The sequence below is a fragment of the Sylvia atricapilla genome, chromosome 8 (genome assembly GCF_009819655.1).
Source record: "Sylvia atricapilla isolate bSylAtr1 chromosome 8, bSylAtr1.pri, whole genome shotgun sequence".
Taxonomy (NCBI): domain Eukaryota; kingdom Metazoa; phylum Chordata; class Aves; order Passeriformes; family Sylviidae; genus Sylvia; species Sylvia atricapilla.
Window position 1 is genome coordinate 4958617 of NC_089147.1, and position 15114 is coordinate 4973730.

Sequence of the window (15114 nt, forward strand, 5' to 3'; positions counted from 1 at the left end):
TTCCGTGTTCAGTGAAAACTTGCATCATAGTAACACCCTTGGGTTAATACCAGGCTGGTGAAAGAGGGTTGTGATTTGAGATACGTGTTTAAGTCAGGGCTGGGAGTTGGTGTGGTGTGCCTAGTGCCTTGTAAGCCTTCTTTTCCTCTTCCAAATTTTCTGTCGCACCCAAGATGCCACATCTAATTGAAGATACTGTGTTCCAAGGCAGATGGAAGAGTGAACCAGGAGCTGTGTCTTCCTGTGTGTGCTGTGGGGCAGGCAGTGAAACACCATGGCCAAATGCCCTTTAGCTTCCCTGCCTATGAGATGTTGAGCCTGGGGAAGTCCATGACCTCAAGAGAGTCCCTGGCTGCTGCTCTTTTACAGAAGTCTTTAAGCGTTTCCTCAATCATGGTTTGAGCTTTGCAGATCTCAAATGATTTAACTGATAATTTACATACAAATTACAGCTGCGATCATTAAGGATAAGCAATGGAAATTGGCCTGGTTATGCCTTTACTGATGGAAACAAAAGGCCATGGTCTTCAAAGGTTGTTGCTTTTTGATGAAACAATTCTGATAAAGTCCAGCTGTCTTGGGATGTTAATTATGATGAGATGAGGCAGGAAATGGCTGTAGTGCCTTCAACAGGAAGCTGAACCTTGGCATTCTCATTCCTGCATACTTAAAATTAAAACAAACCTTTTAGAGCTTTAGAGTTTTATTTACACTGCTAAGTATTCTTTTAAGCTGTTTTATTTTCTTTGCCTCTGTTGCAAATACATATTTCGGAGGCCAAGCTTTCCAAATGCAGGTGGAAGAGGCTGTTGAGGAAATCTAGTGTAATTTTCAAAGCTGTCCAGAAAATACAACTGCTCTTGAAGTCAGTGGAGGCTGTAGGTGACTCTGTAGCTGTGAGGAGCAGCTCCTCCTTGGAGGAAGAGGGCACTGGTGTGTACCCATGTGCATTTGACCACTGGCCATCTGTGTATTTTTCAGTAAGAGGCACGCAGAGCAGATTTCACTTTGCGTTTGCTGTCTCTTTAGCTTGACAGATACTTTAACTGTCTGAAAAAACACTATGGTAGATTTGTTCCAGACTGCATCCTGAATAGCTTTTTATTACTTCCAGCTTTTGTTGAATGGATTAGTGCTTGTGGGGAAGGTGCAGGATTGGTTCCACTGCAAAAGTTCCCTTTCTCCACAAAACGGCTTTGTTGGCAACTCGATTTTCCCCTTTGTTACCCTGGAGATGGGCCTTTGCTTGGTTCTTGGAGGGTCATCTCCAAGGATTTGCTTTTACAAACTTGGGTGCTGATCATCATTCTAGCAGCAGGAGAAAAAGACACTGGTGGCACTTCCTGCCTTGTCCTCGTTGTGATTTTGAGAGGTAGCCCTAATTTGAGGGATTTCTATAATCCTGACCTGATGCTGGCAAGGCAGCATGTCGTGGTGGTTGCAATCAAGTCCACCGACTCATTTATTTATTCTGTAGACCTCTGGGTAGCTCTGAAGATGTTGCTGCTCTGCCTTGAATTCTGGTCAGGCAACTGGAAGCTTTATGACTTTTTTTTTTCCTTATCGCCCTTTAAACAATTTCTTCTGGGCCAGGCAATGGTAAATTGGCACCAAGAACAAAAAGTATCTAAATGTAATTCACATGCTGTTCCTTTCATGCTTTGAAGAGTTTCAGAAAGGATGAAACAAGGTTCAAATTCATCAAATCCTGTAGAGTGGAAACCCACTCAGGGGAGCAGCAAAAATTGGATGTTGCCTAGAAGTGTTTTTTAATTAAAGGTCAAATACAATAGTACTGAAAGCCTTGGAGGGGTTTGATGTGGTCACTTATGGCTCTCTATTGCCTGCTTGAGGTGCTTGTCAGGCAGGCTTGGAGCTGACTACTTTTGTATTTCTTTGTATTAGATAAGTCTAAATAAAAACTGAAGAGTCCTGAAGTGAAGTGGTCCCCTGGGCTTCCTAATTTCAATTTCACATGCAGGAGATTTGGCTGATTAGATGTAATGTCTGTGCAGTGGGGGTCAGCAGGATATTTTCTTCACTAATGAGAACTCTGAAGGCAATCAGGAATTCCCACCCGTTCCCCTGCTGCTCCTTGCTGCTCCATGCTGGAGTCTGCCCTGTGCTTACTGTGAACTTTAAACAGTGGTGCCACCTTCTTCTACCTGTCCTGGGAGCAGTGATGGGATGTGATGGACATGACCCGTGAGAGCAGTCAGCACCTGGTGGTATCTGCTCATTAACTCTGTTCATTTATTTTAATGAAGCTTGGTGTTTTTCCTCTCGAGACAAATAGAAGCACTAAAAGGTGTTTTAGGTTATGATGATTTAATCTGTAGAGAAGAATGCTGTGTGTCAATCATATCAATCACTGGATGAAAGCACAATTTGAGGGCAAGTGTGATGGTTTGTGGATGTCGCTGCCTTTTCCTCTTTTCCTTGAACACGCTGAGGAGCTGCCAATAATGAAAAATGTAGGATGTCTTGGAGCATTTTCAGATGGTGTTTTCCATATGTGATGTCTGCATGTTTTTCTCCAAGTTGACCTGTAATTTAGGAGCATTGCAGGTTATGCTGAGAGTTGTGTGAGAGGAAGATTTCCAAACAGACCTTTCTCCCATTCTGGGGTGTTTCCTTTCCCCTCCTGTGGGACAAACCTGAGCCTCTTCTCTTCACTGCTGCCTGCATCTGCCTGGTCTCTTTTCTGCACCCATCTCTGTCAGAGATTTTCCTCTGTGCATTTGTTGTGTTGGAGCTTTTCCAGGAGCAGATTGTTAAAGGAAAGGATAGTCCTTTTCAAGAAAACCAGAGGATGGGCTGCACTACAGCACAGTACAAACCTGGCTGCATGGAGCAGCTTTGTCTGGGGGGCTGCTGGTGATCCTGACTGACTCTGGTCCCAGTCTGCAGCCTGATGGGAGCTTCCCAGAGCTTGGCCCTTCCCGTGGGCTGCAGGGCAGCTGTGCCATGGCTGAGCTGTGCAGCCCGTGGCTCAGAGGCTGTGCTTGCCAGTGGCTGCATGTGAACTCTTCATACGTGTGAGAAAGGTTCATGTGATGGATGTGATGAGAAGTGACCGTGCTGGCTGCTGAGTTGCTGGGTTGGCAGTGCCTGTTTGGAGGCTAAAGTAAGCACTCTGCTCTGGCTGGGATGCTGATACTACTGGTTTGGATGATTGATTGTTTGAAACCTGCCCCAGTTTGCTTTGATTTTGTGGGAGCTTTGTGAGTAGGGCACAGCAGTGGTTGCCTTGTAGAAGACTTTGTAGCAGTCCCGGGAAAACAGATTTTAATCCTTTAGTACCAGCATGTAATTCTGCCTTTGCCTGGTGTATTTGTAATGTAATTTGGCCTTTGCGTGTAGCAGTTAATTCCTCTGGTTGGCTTTGTTTAAAGTCTTCTGTTTTTTAATGTGATCCCGCTTTTAGCAAATAATGTTAACAGTGATTTTCCTTGCATCCCTAATTCACTTTAGTCTGCACAACAAATTCTTAGTGTTGCAGTTAAATTTTCAATAGTTACTTGATTTTCTATTTTGATTACATGCACAAATTTGCTTTGCTTTTCTACTTCATTAATTTTAACACTAATTGCCACTTCGGGGGGGGAGGGGGGGGGAACCCAAGCACTTATCGTTCATAGCATCATTATAGGACTTGCATTTAGAATGTTTTCTTTATACTGAGAGAGACTTTGTTAAAGGATTTATTCCTGTATTTTCTGCCCAGCTGTATTTTTATTTAGAGAGGGGGGTAGCAGGATTTCTGAGTTTGCACTGATTGTAAGAACTGCTATAAATATTTGAGGAACGGAAGAGTTTATTTATAGTGGAGTGTTGGCCTGCTAATGAAGGAAATGAAACAGGGCTGAGTGAAATGGAGTTATTTTTCTGGACCCCTCTAGTCCTAAAAATTCCAGGCTAATCTGATTTGCTTCAGGAAAACTCCATTGTAAAAGAAATTAATGTTTCCTACTATTAAATAGATCTTGAATCTTTAACTTTTTAAAAAAAACCTCTTATGGTGAGATGACTGAAGCAATGCCATCAAGACATTAGGAAATGTAGATGAAGTGGTGCAAGGATCCATTTGAGATAACCTTGTCTTTGGACCTCTGTATCCAAGTTTACTTCTGTGAGGGTAAAAACATAATTGTAAATTTTGTTCTGCTGTGTTTCCTCTGCTGGTACAAGACGAATATGCTTTTCATGATGTTCATGTGGGCACAGGCTGGGCCAGGACATGGCAAGGAGTGAGTGAGAGCCAGGAGAGCCATGTCAGGGTCTGGAAAAACAATCACCTCAGAAAATGTGGGTTGAGGGAGAGACACTCATTTTGTGCGTGTTTTTGGATGTCACTGACCCTTTGGACTTCAAGAGGCTCATTAGTGTGAGAGACCCTGCCAAAATGATAAATGTTTTTTGCTGATCCACATTTATTCATTTGGTTTCCCCTCCCTGGGTTAAGATTTCAGAAATACGTTGCATTTGTAAATACATTTTAATGGTTTCTATGGCAGTAGCAATACAGTTCATCATCTCACACTCAAGCTTTAGCATGCTGTCAGACAGGTGCGTGCTTTTATCCCCCTTCTCACAGAAGGGGAAAGGGGAAGGCTGATGCTTCCAAGCATCTTCTGTTTTGGTCTGTCTGGCTTCACACCGAGGGCCAAAAATTCCGCGTTTGAACCATCACAGTAACTCAGCTCGAGGTCAGAAGTGTCTGATGAGAGCCTGGTCCCCGTGTCTTACTTGATGTACGCTGAACAAAGATTGTGGTTAGTTATTGTGATTTTGTCTCAAATTAAATACCCAGAGCAGCAGCCTGTTTGCAAAGCCCTGGCTGACACTTGCAGCACACTCTCTGCAGTCGTTCACTCACTCTTTTTAAACCGTGTCTAGAACGGGTCCATGGGGCTGGAGATGGGCCTCAGTTTCCAGGTTCTGACGTTTCTGGATGTGTCCCTTTGGAACAGGGGCTCCTTACTGGACACACACGGACAAAATGGAGAAGAGGCTCCACGCTGTGCCGGCCGCCAACACCGTCAAGTTCCGCTGCCCTGCCATGGGGAACCCAACGCCGACCATGCGGTGGCTGAAAAACGGCAAGGAGTTCAAGCAGGAGCATCGCATTGGTGGCTACAAGGTAAGGGCTGACCACGTCGTTTTGTGATTTCTCTTCTTGACCAAAGCTGTAAAAGAAAAAAAAACCCAAAAATGAACAACCCAAAGCCGGCCCTCCTCCCCTTCAAAAAAAAACCCAAACCAAAAACGCGCCGAAAAGTTGCTGAAGTCAACAGAAAATCTTTTAATGGCCTTGGATCAAACGTGGAAGCAAAAAGAGGTGGTTGTTTTCTTCTAGGGAAGGGTGGGTGGTTTCTTTGGCGGTTACTGAGCACTAATTCTATATTTGTTTTTTCTTTCTGAAATTCAAGCTTCTAGCCTAGCAGTACAGCTAAGGATTATTTATAGAGACGTATTTGGAAAACTAAAGACTGACTTAGCAAAGCAGATTAAGACTGTTTTGCTCTGTTCATTTTTGGCTGCTTTGTTAAAAACATGACCATCCGCTTTGGTGAGTGTAAGGCAGTTTAATAAAGGAAGCCTTGGAAGTCAAAAGTTATTATTTTCTATAGAGTTTATGGCCTGTGAAACTGAAATGGGAAGAAGAGAATTTGAGGGAAAGTAACAGCAATTACTTGGAAGGGTTTGTTTGAATTTTAAATAGCTGCAGATTAGATGTCTTATTCCGAGTTGGTGGTTACTGATTAAGAGAGAGTTTTAGGGAGGCCAGCTCTCTCTGTGTGTTAGTGCACGGACCTTTAACCTCACGGTATCTGCCTAGGTCAGGTCAGAAGTCAGGATCCGGTCATCTGATCCCTCTTCTCCAAGGAGCTGGGAATGCGTGACTTCGGTGGCAAATTGCTGTTCAAGCATTGCCATTTCTGACTTCCCTTCAGCTCTCGTGTGAGTCTTCTCTCAGCAGTTTCCTCACATCCCTGACAGCTCAGCAGCTCCTCCCCGAAGAGGAGAAGTTTCTGGGGCGGTCACCTTGTGTTGGAGTTGGAATCCCCAGCTTGGAGTGTGTGCTGAGCTGCTCCAGCAGTTTGCAGTGGTGGTTAGACACAAATTAGCTGTCTTTGCTAGACAGAGCTCAGTTCTGAGTCCTGGGGCTGCCCCCCAGTCCTGCACCACTGCCTTGCCCCGATGGTTGCAGTGTTTTTAGGGGGGCTGCATTGGTTGAGCCATTGCTTTGTGAGCTGTTGATTCAGGTCCTGCTCAGTGCAAAAAATATGTTTTCCAAGGACAAGCCTCACTCTCCTTTCCTCTCTAGCTGGATTTACTGTAGAAAGTGTCAATTTTTCCAACATTTGTGTTAGCAGAGAGCAGAGCCCAGAAAGTCTACCCACATGAGCACTAATTATCTAAGTAGACTTTTCCATCTATGTTTGCTTACACCATAAATTTCTGTTGCTTATGAGTGTACACCTGGCAACACCTTCTGCCTTTCATAACGCTGTGGAGTGTTAACGAATTGGCTCCAATTCAGTGATTTTTGCCCTTCTCAGTGCTTTTTTAAAAACAAAAAAAAGTGCCAATTAAGGAAAAAAAAAACCCCAACCAAACTAATCCTGTCTTGGAAAATAATAGTAACTGTTCTGGTAATAACCAGGCTGTTATTTTGAACACTTTGCATCTGATGAAGGGGAAATGAAGATATCACTCTTGAAGACCATGAAGGAAAATGTGTGTAGAGTGGCAGGATGGAGATACCTGGTGCCTGCTTTGGGAAGGGGATCTTTGGTGGAGTAAATCAGCTCATGTGGGGCTCAGTGCTGGCACTGCTGGTCTGTGTTAGGGAGCTGGGTGAGATCATTTAGATTTGTGCCTGTTTAAGTGGCACAAATTAAACTTTTGGTCATGTGTATTAAACGTATGCAATTTCCTAGGTATGTATGTACTCTGGGAAGGAGCCACAGGTGCCTGTTCCTAAAGCCAGCTGGATATGTGAAATCTATACCCCTGATTCTAAATCATAACTTCTTATATCTCTTTAGTCGAAAGGGAAAAAAGAGGACACACAGTTGAGGGTTTCAGACTTTCCTGTTGCTCAGAAAGACATTAAATTTTAAATTATCTTGTGGGATTTACTTACCATTGTCAAATCAACCAAATCCATGTATATTCTATATTCTGTCATTCTGAATAATCATCTTTGAAGATGGAAGTTTGTTCCCAGTGAATGGGTGTTAAAGACTGAGGAGTTAGAGCTTTTGGAACCTGTGTCCTCATCTTCTTAAAAGGGGCAGGATGAAGTCACTGTGGGCTTAGGCAAAATTACACTAGAACAGAGAGAGAATTGCATTTTCTTGACACCACTATTGCAATGAACTTCAAATGAAGGAGTCCTCAGGAAGGACTGAGTCTATCAGTGTTGGTCTGTGTTCAACCAGGTATCACAGAAGCTCATGGTAAATCTTGTCTAATGGATCTGGGTGTTGCTCTCTGCAAAGTGTTCTTGCTGGAGATATTCACAATAATTTGGGGTAGAATGGCTGGAACCAAACCTGCCCTTATCTGACAGAAGAGACAATCATCCCTTGAAGTCTTAAGGGACAAAGGGAAGGGAGAGAAAACGTGAAGCTTTCCAGTAATCCTTCAGCCACCTCTTTTCCTGCTAAGAGCTGAGAAATCCCTTGGTGTGTATTGTTTTTATCTACATCAGATAGTGGCCTGTAGCACTTTGTCCCTGGGACTGGGGAATGTCTTGAGTCAATTTGCTCTCAGGCAGGCTAGCAGGAGGGTGTATGTGCTGGCCAAGATAGCTTCCAGGGTGGAATTCCTGCCCTATGACTAATTCTGGGTGGTGAATTTCAAAATTGATCCTTTTATGATCTTTCACGATATACCCAACCTCCTTAAAATAAAGAGAACAGGATCAGTTATTGAATATCTAAATCCCTTTTACTCTGATTTTTTGAAGCGATGATAACTCTGGTTTGTACCTTTAGAGGCATTTTATATTTTCTTTGCGTTGATAATCTAAATCCTCTCTGAGACCACAGGAGCCTTTTCTTTCCTGTGCACCACCCAGAAAGCAAATGCACTTCTATCAGCTGTTGCTGTTTAAGCATTAACACATGGGTGTTCTCACCTGTGCATTTGGATAAGCTTCATCACTGCAGTTGTCTTAAACACATTTAAATTCGGCCAGGAAAATACAGAGTAAGAAAATCTCTGATAATAGGAACAACTGCACAAGCCTATGGCCTTTTCCAGGGGTGTTCTGTGCTTGTTCCCTTTGAGTGGTATCATTGTGCCACTGACTGAACTGTGCTGATTTTGTGGAGAGCTGTGTTTTGGTTTCTAATCCTTCTTTCCTTTGAAATTAGTTTAAATTTGATCCACTTTAAGCTAAGTGACAACTTTTCGTGACATTTTCTCTTCAGTGAAGACATATTTTAGGACCGAACTGAACTGTCCACTGTTCTTTATGGGATACTCCAAAAGCAAAAATGAAAGATTCCTATGAAAAGTTCCTTGCCCTTTCCCAGTTCTCTGGCCAATATTTCTTGGCATTTTGATTCCAGTTTGTTTCCTACCTCCAAGCTATAACTTAGGAGTGCAATTTGTATGCGTTTGACACTGATAATTCATTTCAGAAATTGAATCTTTCTGAAGATTGTTTAGAAGAATGGTTAAAACCTTGATGGAGAGGAGAGGATTCCCCCCCCCCCCCCCCCCCCCCCCCCAAAATACTGTCAGTAATTTGCTAGAAGTGTCCATAACTAGTCAGGAAAAACCCTGTACTAAGGGATGTGGCATTTCACTTTAAAAGGCCACATTACCAAAGCTGGTGTTTCAAGCTGTGTGGGTGCAGGGATGTGTCTGGACTGTTGAATGTCTGAGAAGGATATGCTGAATTTGGAAATCTTCAGTGAGAGAAGAGGCAGCTCATCCCCAGCAAAGGGGATTTTCCTGGACTTTGCAATGCTGCACTTGCAGCCACAAAGCACTAAGCCAAGAGTCTCGTTGGATCCAGATCCCTGACATAGATCCTGTTGTCTGACAATGTGTCATAGCTGCTTTGGACCTCTGCAACAGTTGTTTAGCTTAAACCAAAGTGGCTTAAGCTGTTGTTTTGTTATAAAGATATTATCTCTGTCCATGGAGTTGCAAGAAGGGAAATTGCACAAATGCTTTTTAATATTGCTGTCCAGTCTATCCACTTATAGTGGATTAAATAAGTTAGTTATGTTTTCTTGTTGAACAGAAACAATTTCTTGTGTTTTCCTGTCAAATTAATTACCTGCAGCTTGGTTACAATTTTTATTTGTTTTAGCTTCTGTGGAGCTGTGATCTGTTCTTCTTGTTTTGCAGTCAGATTGGTTAAAAACTCTTGCTCTGATTCTGAGAAGTGCTTCAACATGTAATGACAGAAAGTTCAGATCACTTTGCCCAAGTGTCCTTCAAAATAAATCACAAAGAAGTAAAATACTCAGATTATGTAGCTGTTGTATTTGTTATTTACCAACAGTTTATGACCGTGGTTCTTCCTGACCCAAACTTTGACTTTCAGAGTTGTTTAGCAGAATGAGATGTTAAAATAACCTCTTCCTAGTTCTATAAGCTTATTCCTTAGCTCTTCACAGTGTGAAAAAAAAATCAAGATATCATTTTGATGAAATGAATATAATCGTTTGACCATCAACACAAGGGATGAGGAGCCTTAAGTTTGGGGTGGAGATTTTGAGGTTGTGTCACACATTTCTCTGAGATTTGGCTTAGCATCTTCTCTTCTCCCGCTGCTGGAATCTTGCCCACACTTCCTTTGCTTTTCAAAGCCCACATGGGCAGTTGTTAGCTAATATTATTAATCCACAACTGAGCAATAATAGTCATATCCAGCTATTGAGATAGTTACTAGCTGGGGGAACTAGAAGACCCAGGAGCTGCCTATAGAGGGAACTTCTCTTCCAAGCTCTGAACTGAAGGCATTTTTACCTCCAGCAAGTGCTCTTGGCACTGGGATGTGACCCTGTGCAGCTTTTCCTGCTGGATAAAGACCTAGAAAATAGTCAGGCACGATGCAGGATTTCATAGCTATAGTTGTAATGATATTTTAAGAATGTATGGTTTACTGGAAGCATCACTGAATGGTCCATAAATTTTTCTGGTGTACAGCACTGAATTACTGCTTTCCATTTGGCTGATTAAAATGACTGTACCAGATTGTGTTTTATTCCATTTGCTGAAATATGTACTTTGCAGTTGAAGAATTGTATGTTGCAGCTACAGAGAATGTTAAGCTTTCTGAGCACTTTGTCAAAAATGTAATGCTGAAACAAGGAATTAGTCCACAGCCAGCAAAAGGTCATTTTGGGAGCCAATTCTGATGCAGGAAATAAATGTATGTACCGGATGGCTCTGTATCCTTCCAGTACTGGGCTGGATCCTATTTTCTGTGAGACCAATGCCAACACTCCTTTGGAGTTCAAATGGGAACAGAATCAGTACCTTTAATAAATTCTGCCTGAGAGGGATTCTGTGAGATAAGTGTATATCCTTACGTTCATGTTTCCATGAGGGTTTTTTTCAGGCATTTTTCATGAGGCAGCGTGATTCTAGGATTCATTTCTTTCTTGTGCTACCCCAGAGCAGCAGAAGGCCCGGGGGAGGAATCCCAAACACCACCTCTCAGTTTCTCTAAAGCATGAGCTGTGTAATTGAGTTTTTAGGAAGGATGGAGACCTAGATGTTGGGGGATCACATCCATCCTGGTTGCTGATGGGTAGTTATTACCAGGTGGCTGTTTGGAGGCTGGGAATATCCTGAGGGTGTGACTTCACTATAGAGTGGATTGAAAGGTAAAGTCCAGTAAGACAACTGTTGCTAATTTGTGCCATCCTGATCATCCTGGAAGGACTGAGTGTGCACTGACATTTGCCGTGCTTTTGGAGCAGGGTCCAGGTAAATTTATAGCAGGAGGTGTGAAAACTTTCACTGCTGCTGTGCTGTCCTGAATCGAGCATAAATCATTTCAGTGTCCAGAACTGTCAAACAAGTACAGAGGAGGCTTTCAACTGTGGATTACACAAGGCTAATTATTCAGAGAACAGTTCTTTTGGAAGGGGAGAGGGTAAAACTCTGCTTGAGAAGAAGCCAACCTCTCTGGTTCCACCCCCCAGGTCCGTAACCAGCACTGGAGCCTCATCATGGAGAGCGTGGTGCCGTCGGACAAAGGGAACTACACGTGCATAGTGGAGAACCAGTACGGCTCCATCAACCACACCTACCACCTCGACGTGGTTGGTAAGTGAAGCTTCATGGGCAGGACAATGTTTCGCACTAATGACTTTCTCTATTCAAGCCTTTAGAACTGAGCTGATGCATCCCGTGTTTATTTTGGACATGGACTCCAAAGATAAGATTTCACTGCACAGCCAATTGCTTCATAACTTGATGTATTCATCTGTCTCACTCATGTCTGTAGGATTAATCTACCCCTGCCTTGGCAAATAGTATAATATCCATGTGTAATATCCACCCACAAGTTTGCCATGGTGACCAAATAATGAGTGCTGATGCAATTTTAATCATTAGTATTGCAGTTTAATTATTACTTGTACAATTGTAGTAACACAGACTTTAATAACTGCAGTTATGATAACTGTCAAGCAATCCTTTGGAGTCCTGTTATTATAGCTGAAATGATTTTTTTTTTAGTGAAAAGCTAGATATTGACTTTGCAGCTAGAGCAGATCTGGACCTTCAGGAAAGGCAGTTTGCATTCACAGCAGTCTGACAGAGATCTGACTGGAGCCTGTTGGGTGGGCTCTGAGCAGTCTCCAAAACACAGATGATAAAAATTCTGAAGAAATGTTTTACCTGAGGAAAAATTCTAAACAGATGTGTGAATATTTAAGCAGTAGCAAAGCCGTGATTACGCAGGACTATTAAACACAGGCTTAATAATGTTATCTTATTAATACCCAAATCCCGTTGACTTTAATAAGGCTTACAGATATTTATTAAGTGGTTAGATAAATTAGAGCTTGAAATCTCAGGAACTATTTCTGTTCACCTGCTGATTAGCCTGGATGGATGTGAGCAATTTTATTGACTCTGAGGGCATTGCTGTCCAAAATAACCACCGTGGCTTTTCCTGTAGGACCTTTAGGGATCTGAGCCATGTTTTCTGAAGTGTCTCTTGAATGGGCTTTGCTCTCTCCAACTTTGTGATCTGAGCATTATAAGCTCTGTGAATAGAACTTTTGATCAATCACAACTGAAAGCAAAAATTATTTTGATTATTGTATGCTATTTTGGCTGGTGACAGCCATCCCAACCCCATAGATTCTTTGTGCAATATCTTACTGTAAGTGTGGGCTTACATCACTTAAATGGTGACAAAACGTTCATTTCCTTAGTTCTGGATTGGTTTTACATGAGTAAAAATATATCCCTTGCATTGTTTGGATGGTATTTGAAAGCAGGGTCTTGTTTTGTCTGAGACCACCTAAACCTGTGGAAACACCCAAATCCAAGAGAAAAAAGTGCCAATTTCTTGGGTGGCACAAAAGGAAAACATTCCCTGTGAAAATGCCAGGGAGAGCTAGCCTTTGTGGGGCAGAGGAGGAGAGAGATCACTTTGTGATGAGGATACCACCAGACTAAAGCCCCACCACCAGCCCATGTCCTTTTAACTCTTCAGAGCCCACGAACCACCCCTCTCACCCATACCTGAGTTTGGGCAGTCACCACTGGAAGCACTGAGGCTTTCATAGCCTTGGCAATATTTTTATGGTTGAGGTGAGCTGGGTGGATGGCAAAGCCATTTTTTTTTTGTTTGAACACTTGTTTAAACAAAGTTTATGGAGGGTGCAGCAGCAACGGCTGCCGGGGGTGGCTGTCAGTGGTTGTGGTCAGCTGTGCTTCTCTGCTGGCCACCTCACCCAGGGCTCAGGCTGCCTGCAGAGGCTTGCCTCAGGCTCGAAACCTTTCCTTGCTGAAATGAAGCTGGTTCAAAATCCCCCTTCTCTACCCCCTCTTCGTTTTCCTGTCCCAGCCTGGCGTGTTTTGCGTTGACCATAAATTTCTTTGCCCATTTTTTTTTTCCTAGCAAATGTATTCATGGATGATGCGGTCACTTGAGCAAATATTTGTCAGAAGCCCTCTCACCTCCTCTCCTGCTTTGAGGCTTTTGAATGTCTTGCATTGAGGAATATTTTGCAGGAGTTTATTTTTCCTGGCAGTAAATTATAGTGACCTGCATGAATGAATGGAATGGTAGTAAGGATTATGTCATTTATTTAAATGTCTAGTCCTTTCCTATAGAGAGGCAGGAAAGTAAATAATGGGGTTTTCAAAAGTGATGAGAGGTTTGGGGTGCTGGCTACCCAGCTGATGGCACCCAGAGGACCCTGCTTGTGTCCTGTAAGAAATGAAACCAGAAGTCCAAAAATTACTTTTGCAAGTTAAAACCTGCATTTTGGAATCCTGCAAATTAATAATATTACCACTTTTTTTTTCCCATTTCATTTGATGAGTTCAAGGGTATAATTGTGAGCCTGTCTGAAAACCTGTGCATGTGAATGTGCACCTTGGGTTGAGTTTAGTGTGAATCTCTCAAGAGACTGGGATTTTAACCTAAAGGGGGGTTGATGTTGGAGTGCTCAACCATTCCTGTGTGGCTGGAGGCTTGCAGTAATTGTGGAGCATAAAATTGCTGAAGCAGTAAATTAAGGCTGGCCAGAAGGGGAAACTCTGACAGTTTTTCTAGCTGAGACAGTTCTACAGAGTTAACTTTATGCCTTTTTTTTTCTGTTTTCATATGAATTTTCTGTTCCCACAGGGTTGTGGAGAGTTATGAATGTTTGTTTAGAGGCAATTGCGTACGTAGACCGCATCTTACAAACTTCAGGTCGTAATTTTAGGTCGAGTTCTGTGTAGAAAACTGTCAGTTGAAAGCCTCTGAAATTACTTTTCCTATATGCTTTAACTGGTTCCAGAGCTGATTAAGTGTAAGTAATAGCAAATGGTATTAAACATGGTAACATATTACACTAACATGAGCATCTGACTATATGGTGTAATGTAGAGAACCCTCTGATTATGTCACAGAGTTGGGAGGTATCCCAGCAGAAATCGTGCCAAATAGTGACACAATGCTGGTTAGGAATATGCCAATAACTTTCCAAACCTTGAACTCTTTTGACAATTAAAAAGCCTGGAGCCAGCAGGGCTGAGAAATTTTCAGTCAGAATGTAGGTGTGAAGTATTCTCATTTTTACCTTGTAATTACTTGCAAGAACTCTTAAGAGTCAGCTCAGATGGTCTTGTTCAAATTTACAGACCTGGCAAAACCCCTGCACTGATTTTTTTTATTTTACAGTGGGAGTAGAAAATACAGATGAAAAAAGCAGCAAGTCACTGGCAGCCTCTCTGTTGCACAGGATCCTTGTGCACAGTGACTGTGTGAGCAGGGAATGGCCCATTCAAGCTGGCCAGGACAAAGTTATTCCCTGAATGTTTGGGATACCCCAATCAATAGCCTTTTCCTTCCTTCTCCATTTATTTCCAAGTGGGGATTGCAGCAGGGCTTTGCTCAGGGACTCAGATATGTTAGGCTGCAGTAATGGCAAATGGTGGTGATACAAAACTCCACCAGGATGCTGTGAAAGGGAGACGAGTCGATTTTAGCTTTTATTAGAGTAGGACCCAGAGGCTTCAATTAATATCGGATACTTATTGTCCAGGGCAACATGCCAGCACACAGTAATTGCTTACAACAGAAATACAGCAAGGCTGGGAGAGGGAAATGTCACTGTCCATTTTAGAGATGAAAACCCGAGCTGTGGAGTGATGAAATTTCTTGCCCTGGGTCACACAGGAAGCTGGTGACAGAGCCAAGAAGCAAAGCTGGTCTTTGAATCCTAATCCAGTACCTTAATTAAAAGAATGTTCTTTCCCTTGTATAGTTTAGCCCATCAGCTGGTTTTTTTTTTACATGCAGCTAAAGTGCCTTTTCTCCTCCTTTGTATTAACAGTAGGTAGAAACTTGGGTTTTTATGTTAAGCTTACTAATAGACTAACTCTCTTCTCATTAAAGGTATA

General features: G+C 42.6%; 1 protein-coding gene across 1 annotated transcript in view; it reads left to right on the forward strand.

Moving 5' to 3' along the window:
- The window catches only part of FGFR2 (fibroblast growth factor receptor 2), a 78780-nt gene that overhangs the window by 21169 nt on the left and 42497 nt on the right, over positions 1-15114 (forward strand). Inside the window, 2 exon segments of the mRNA XM_066323476.1 lie at positions 4974-5143; positions 11187-11310. Coding sequence (XP_066179573.1) covers positions 4974-5143; positions 11187-11310 — 294 coding nt within the window.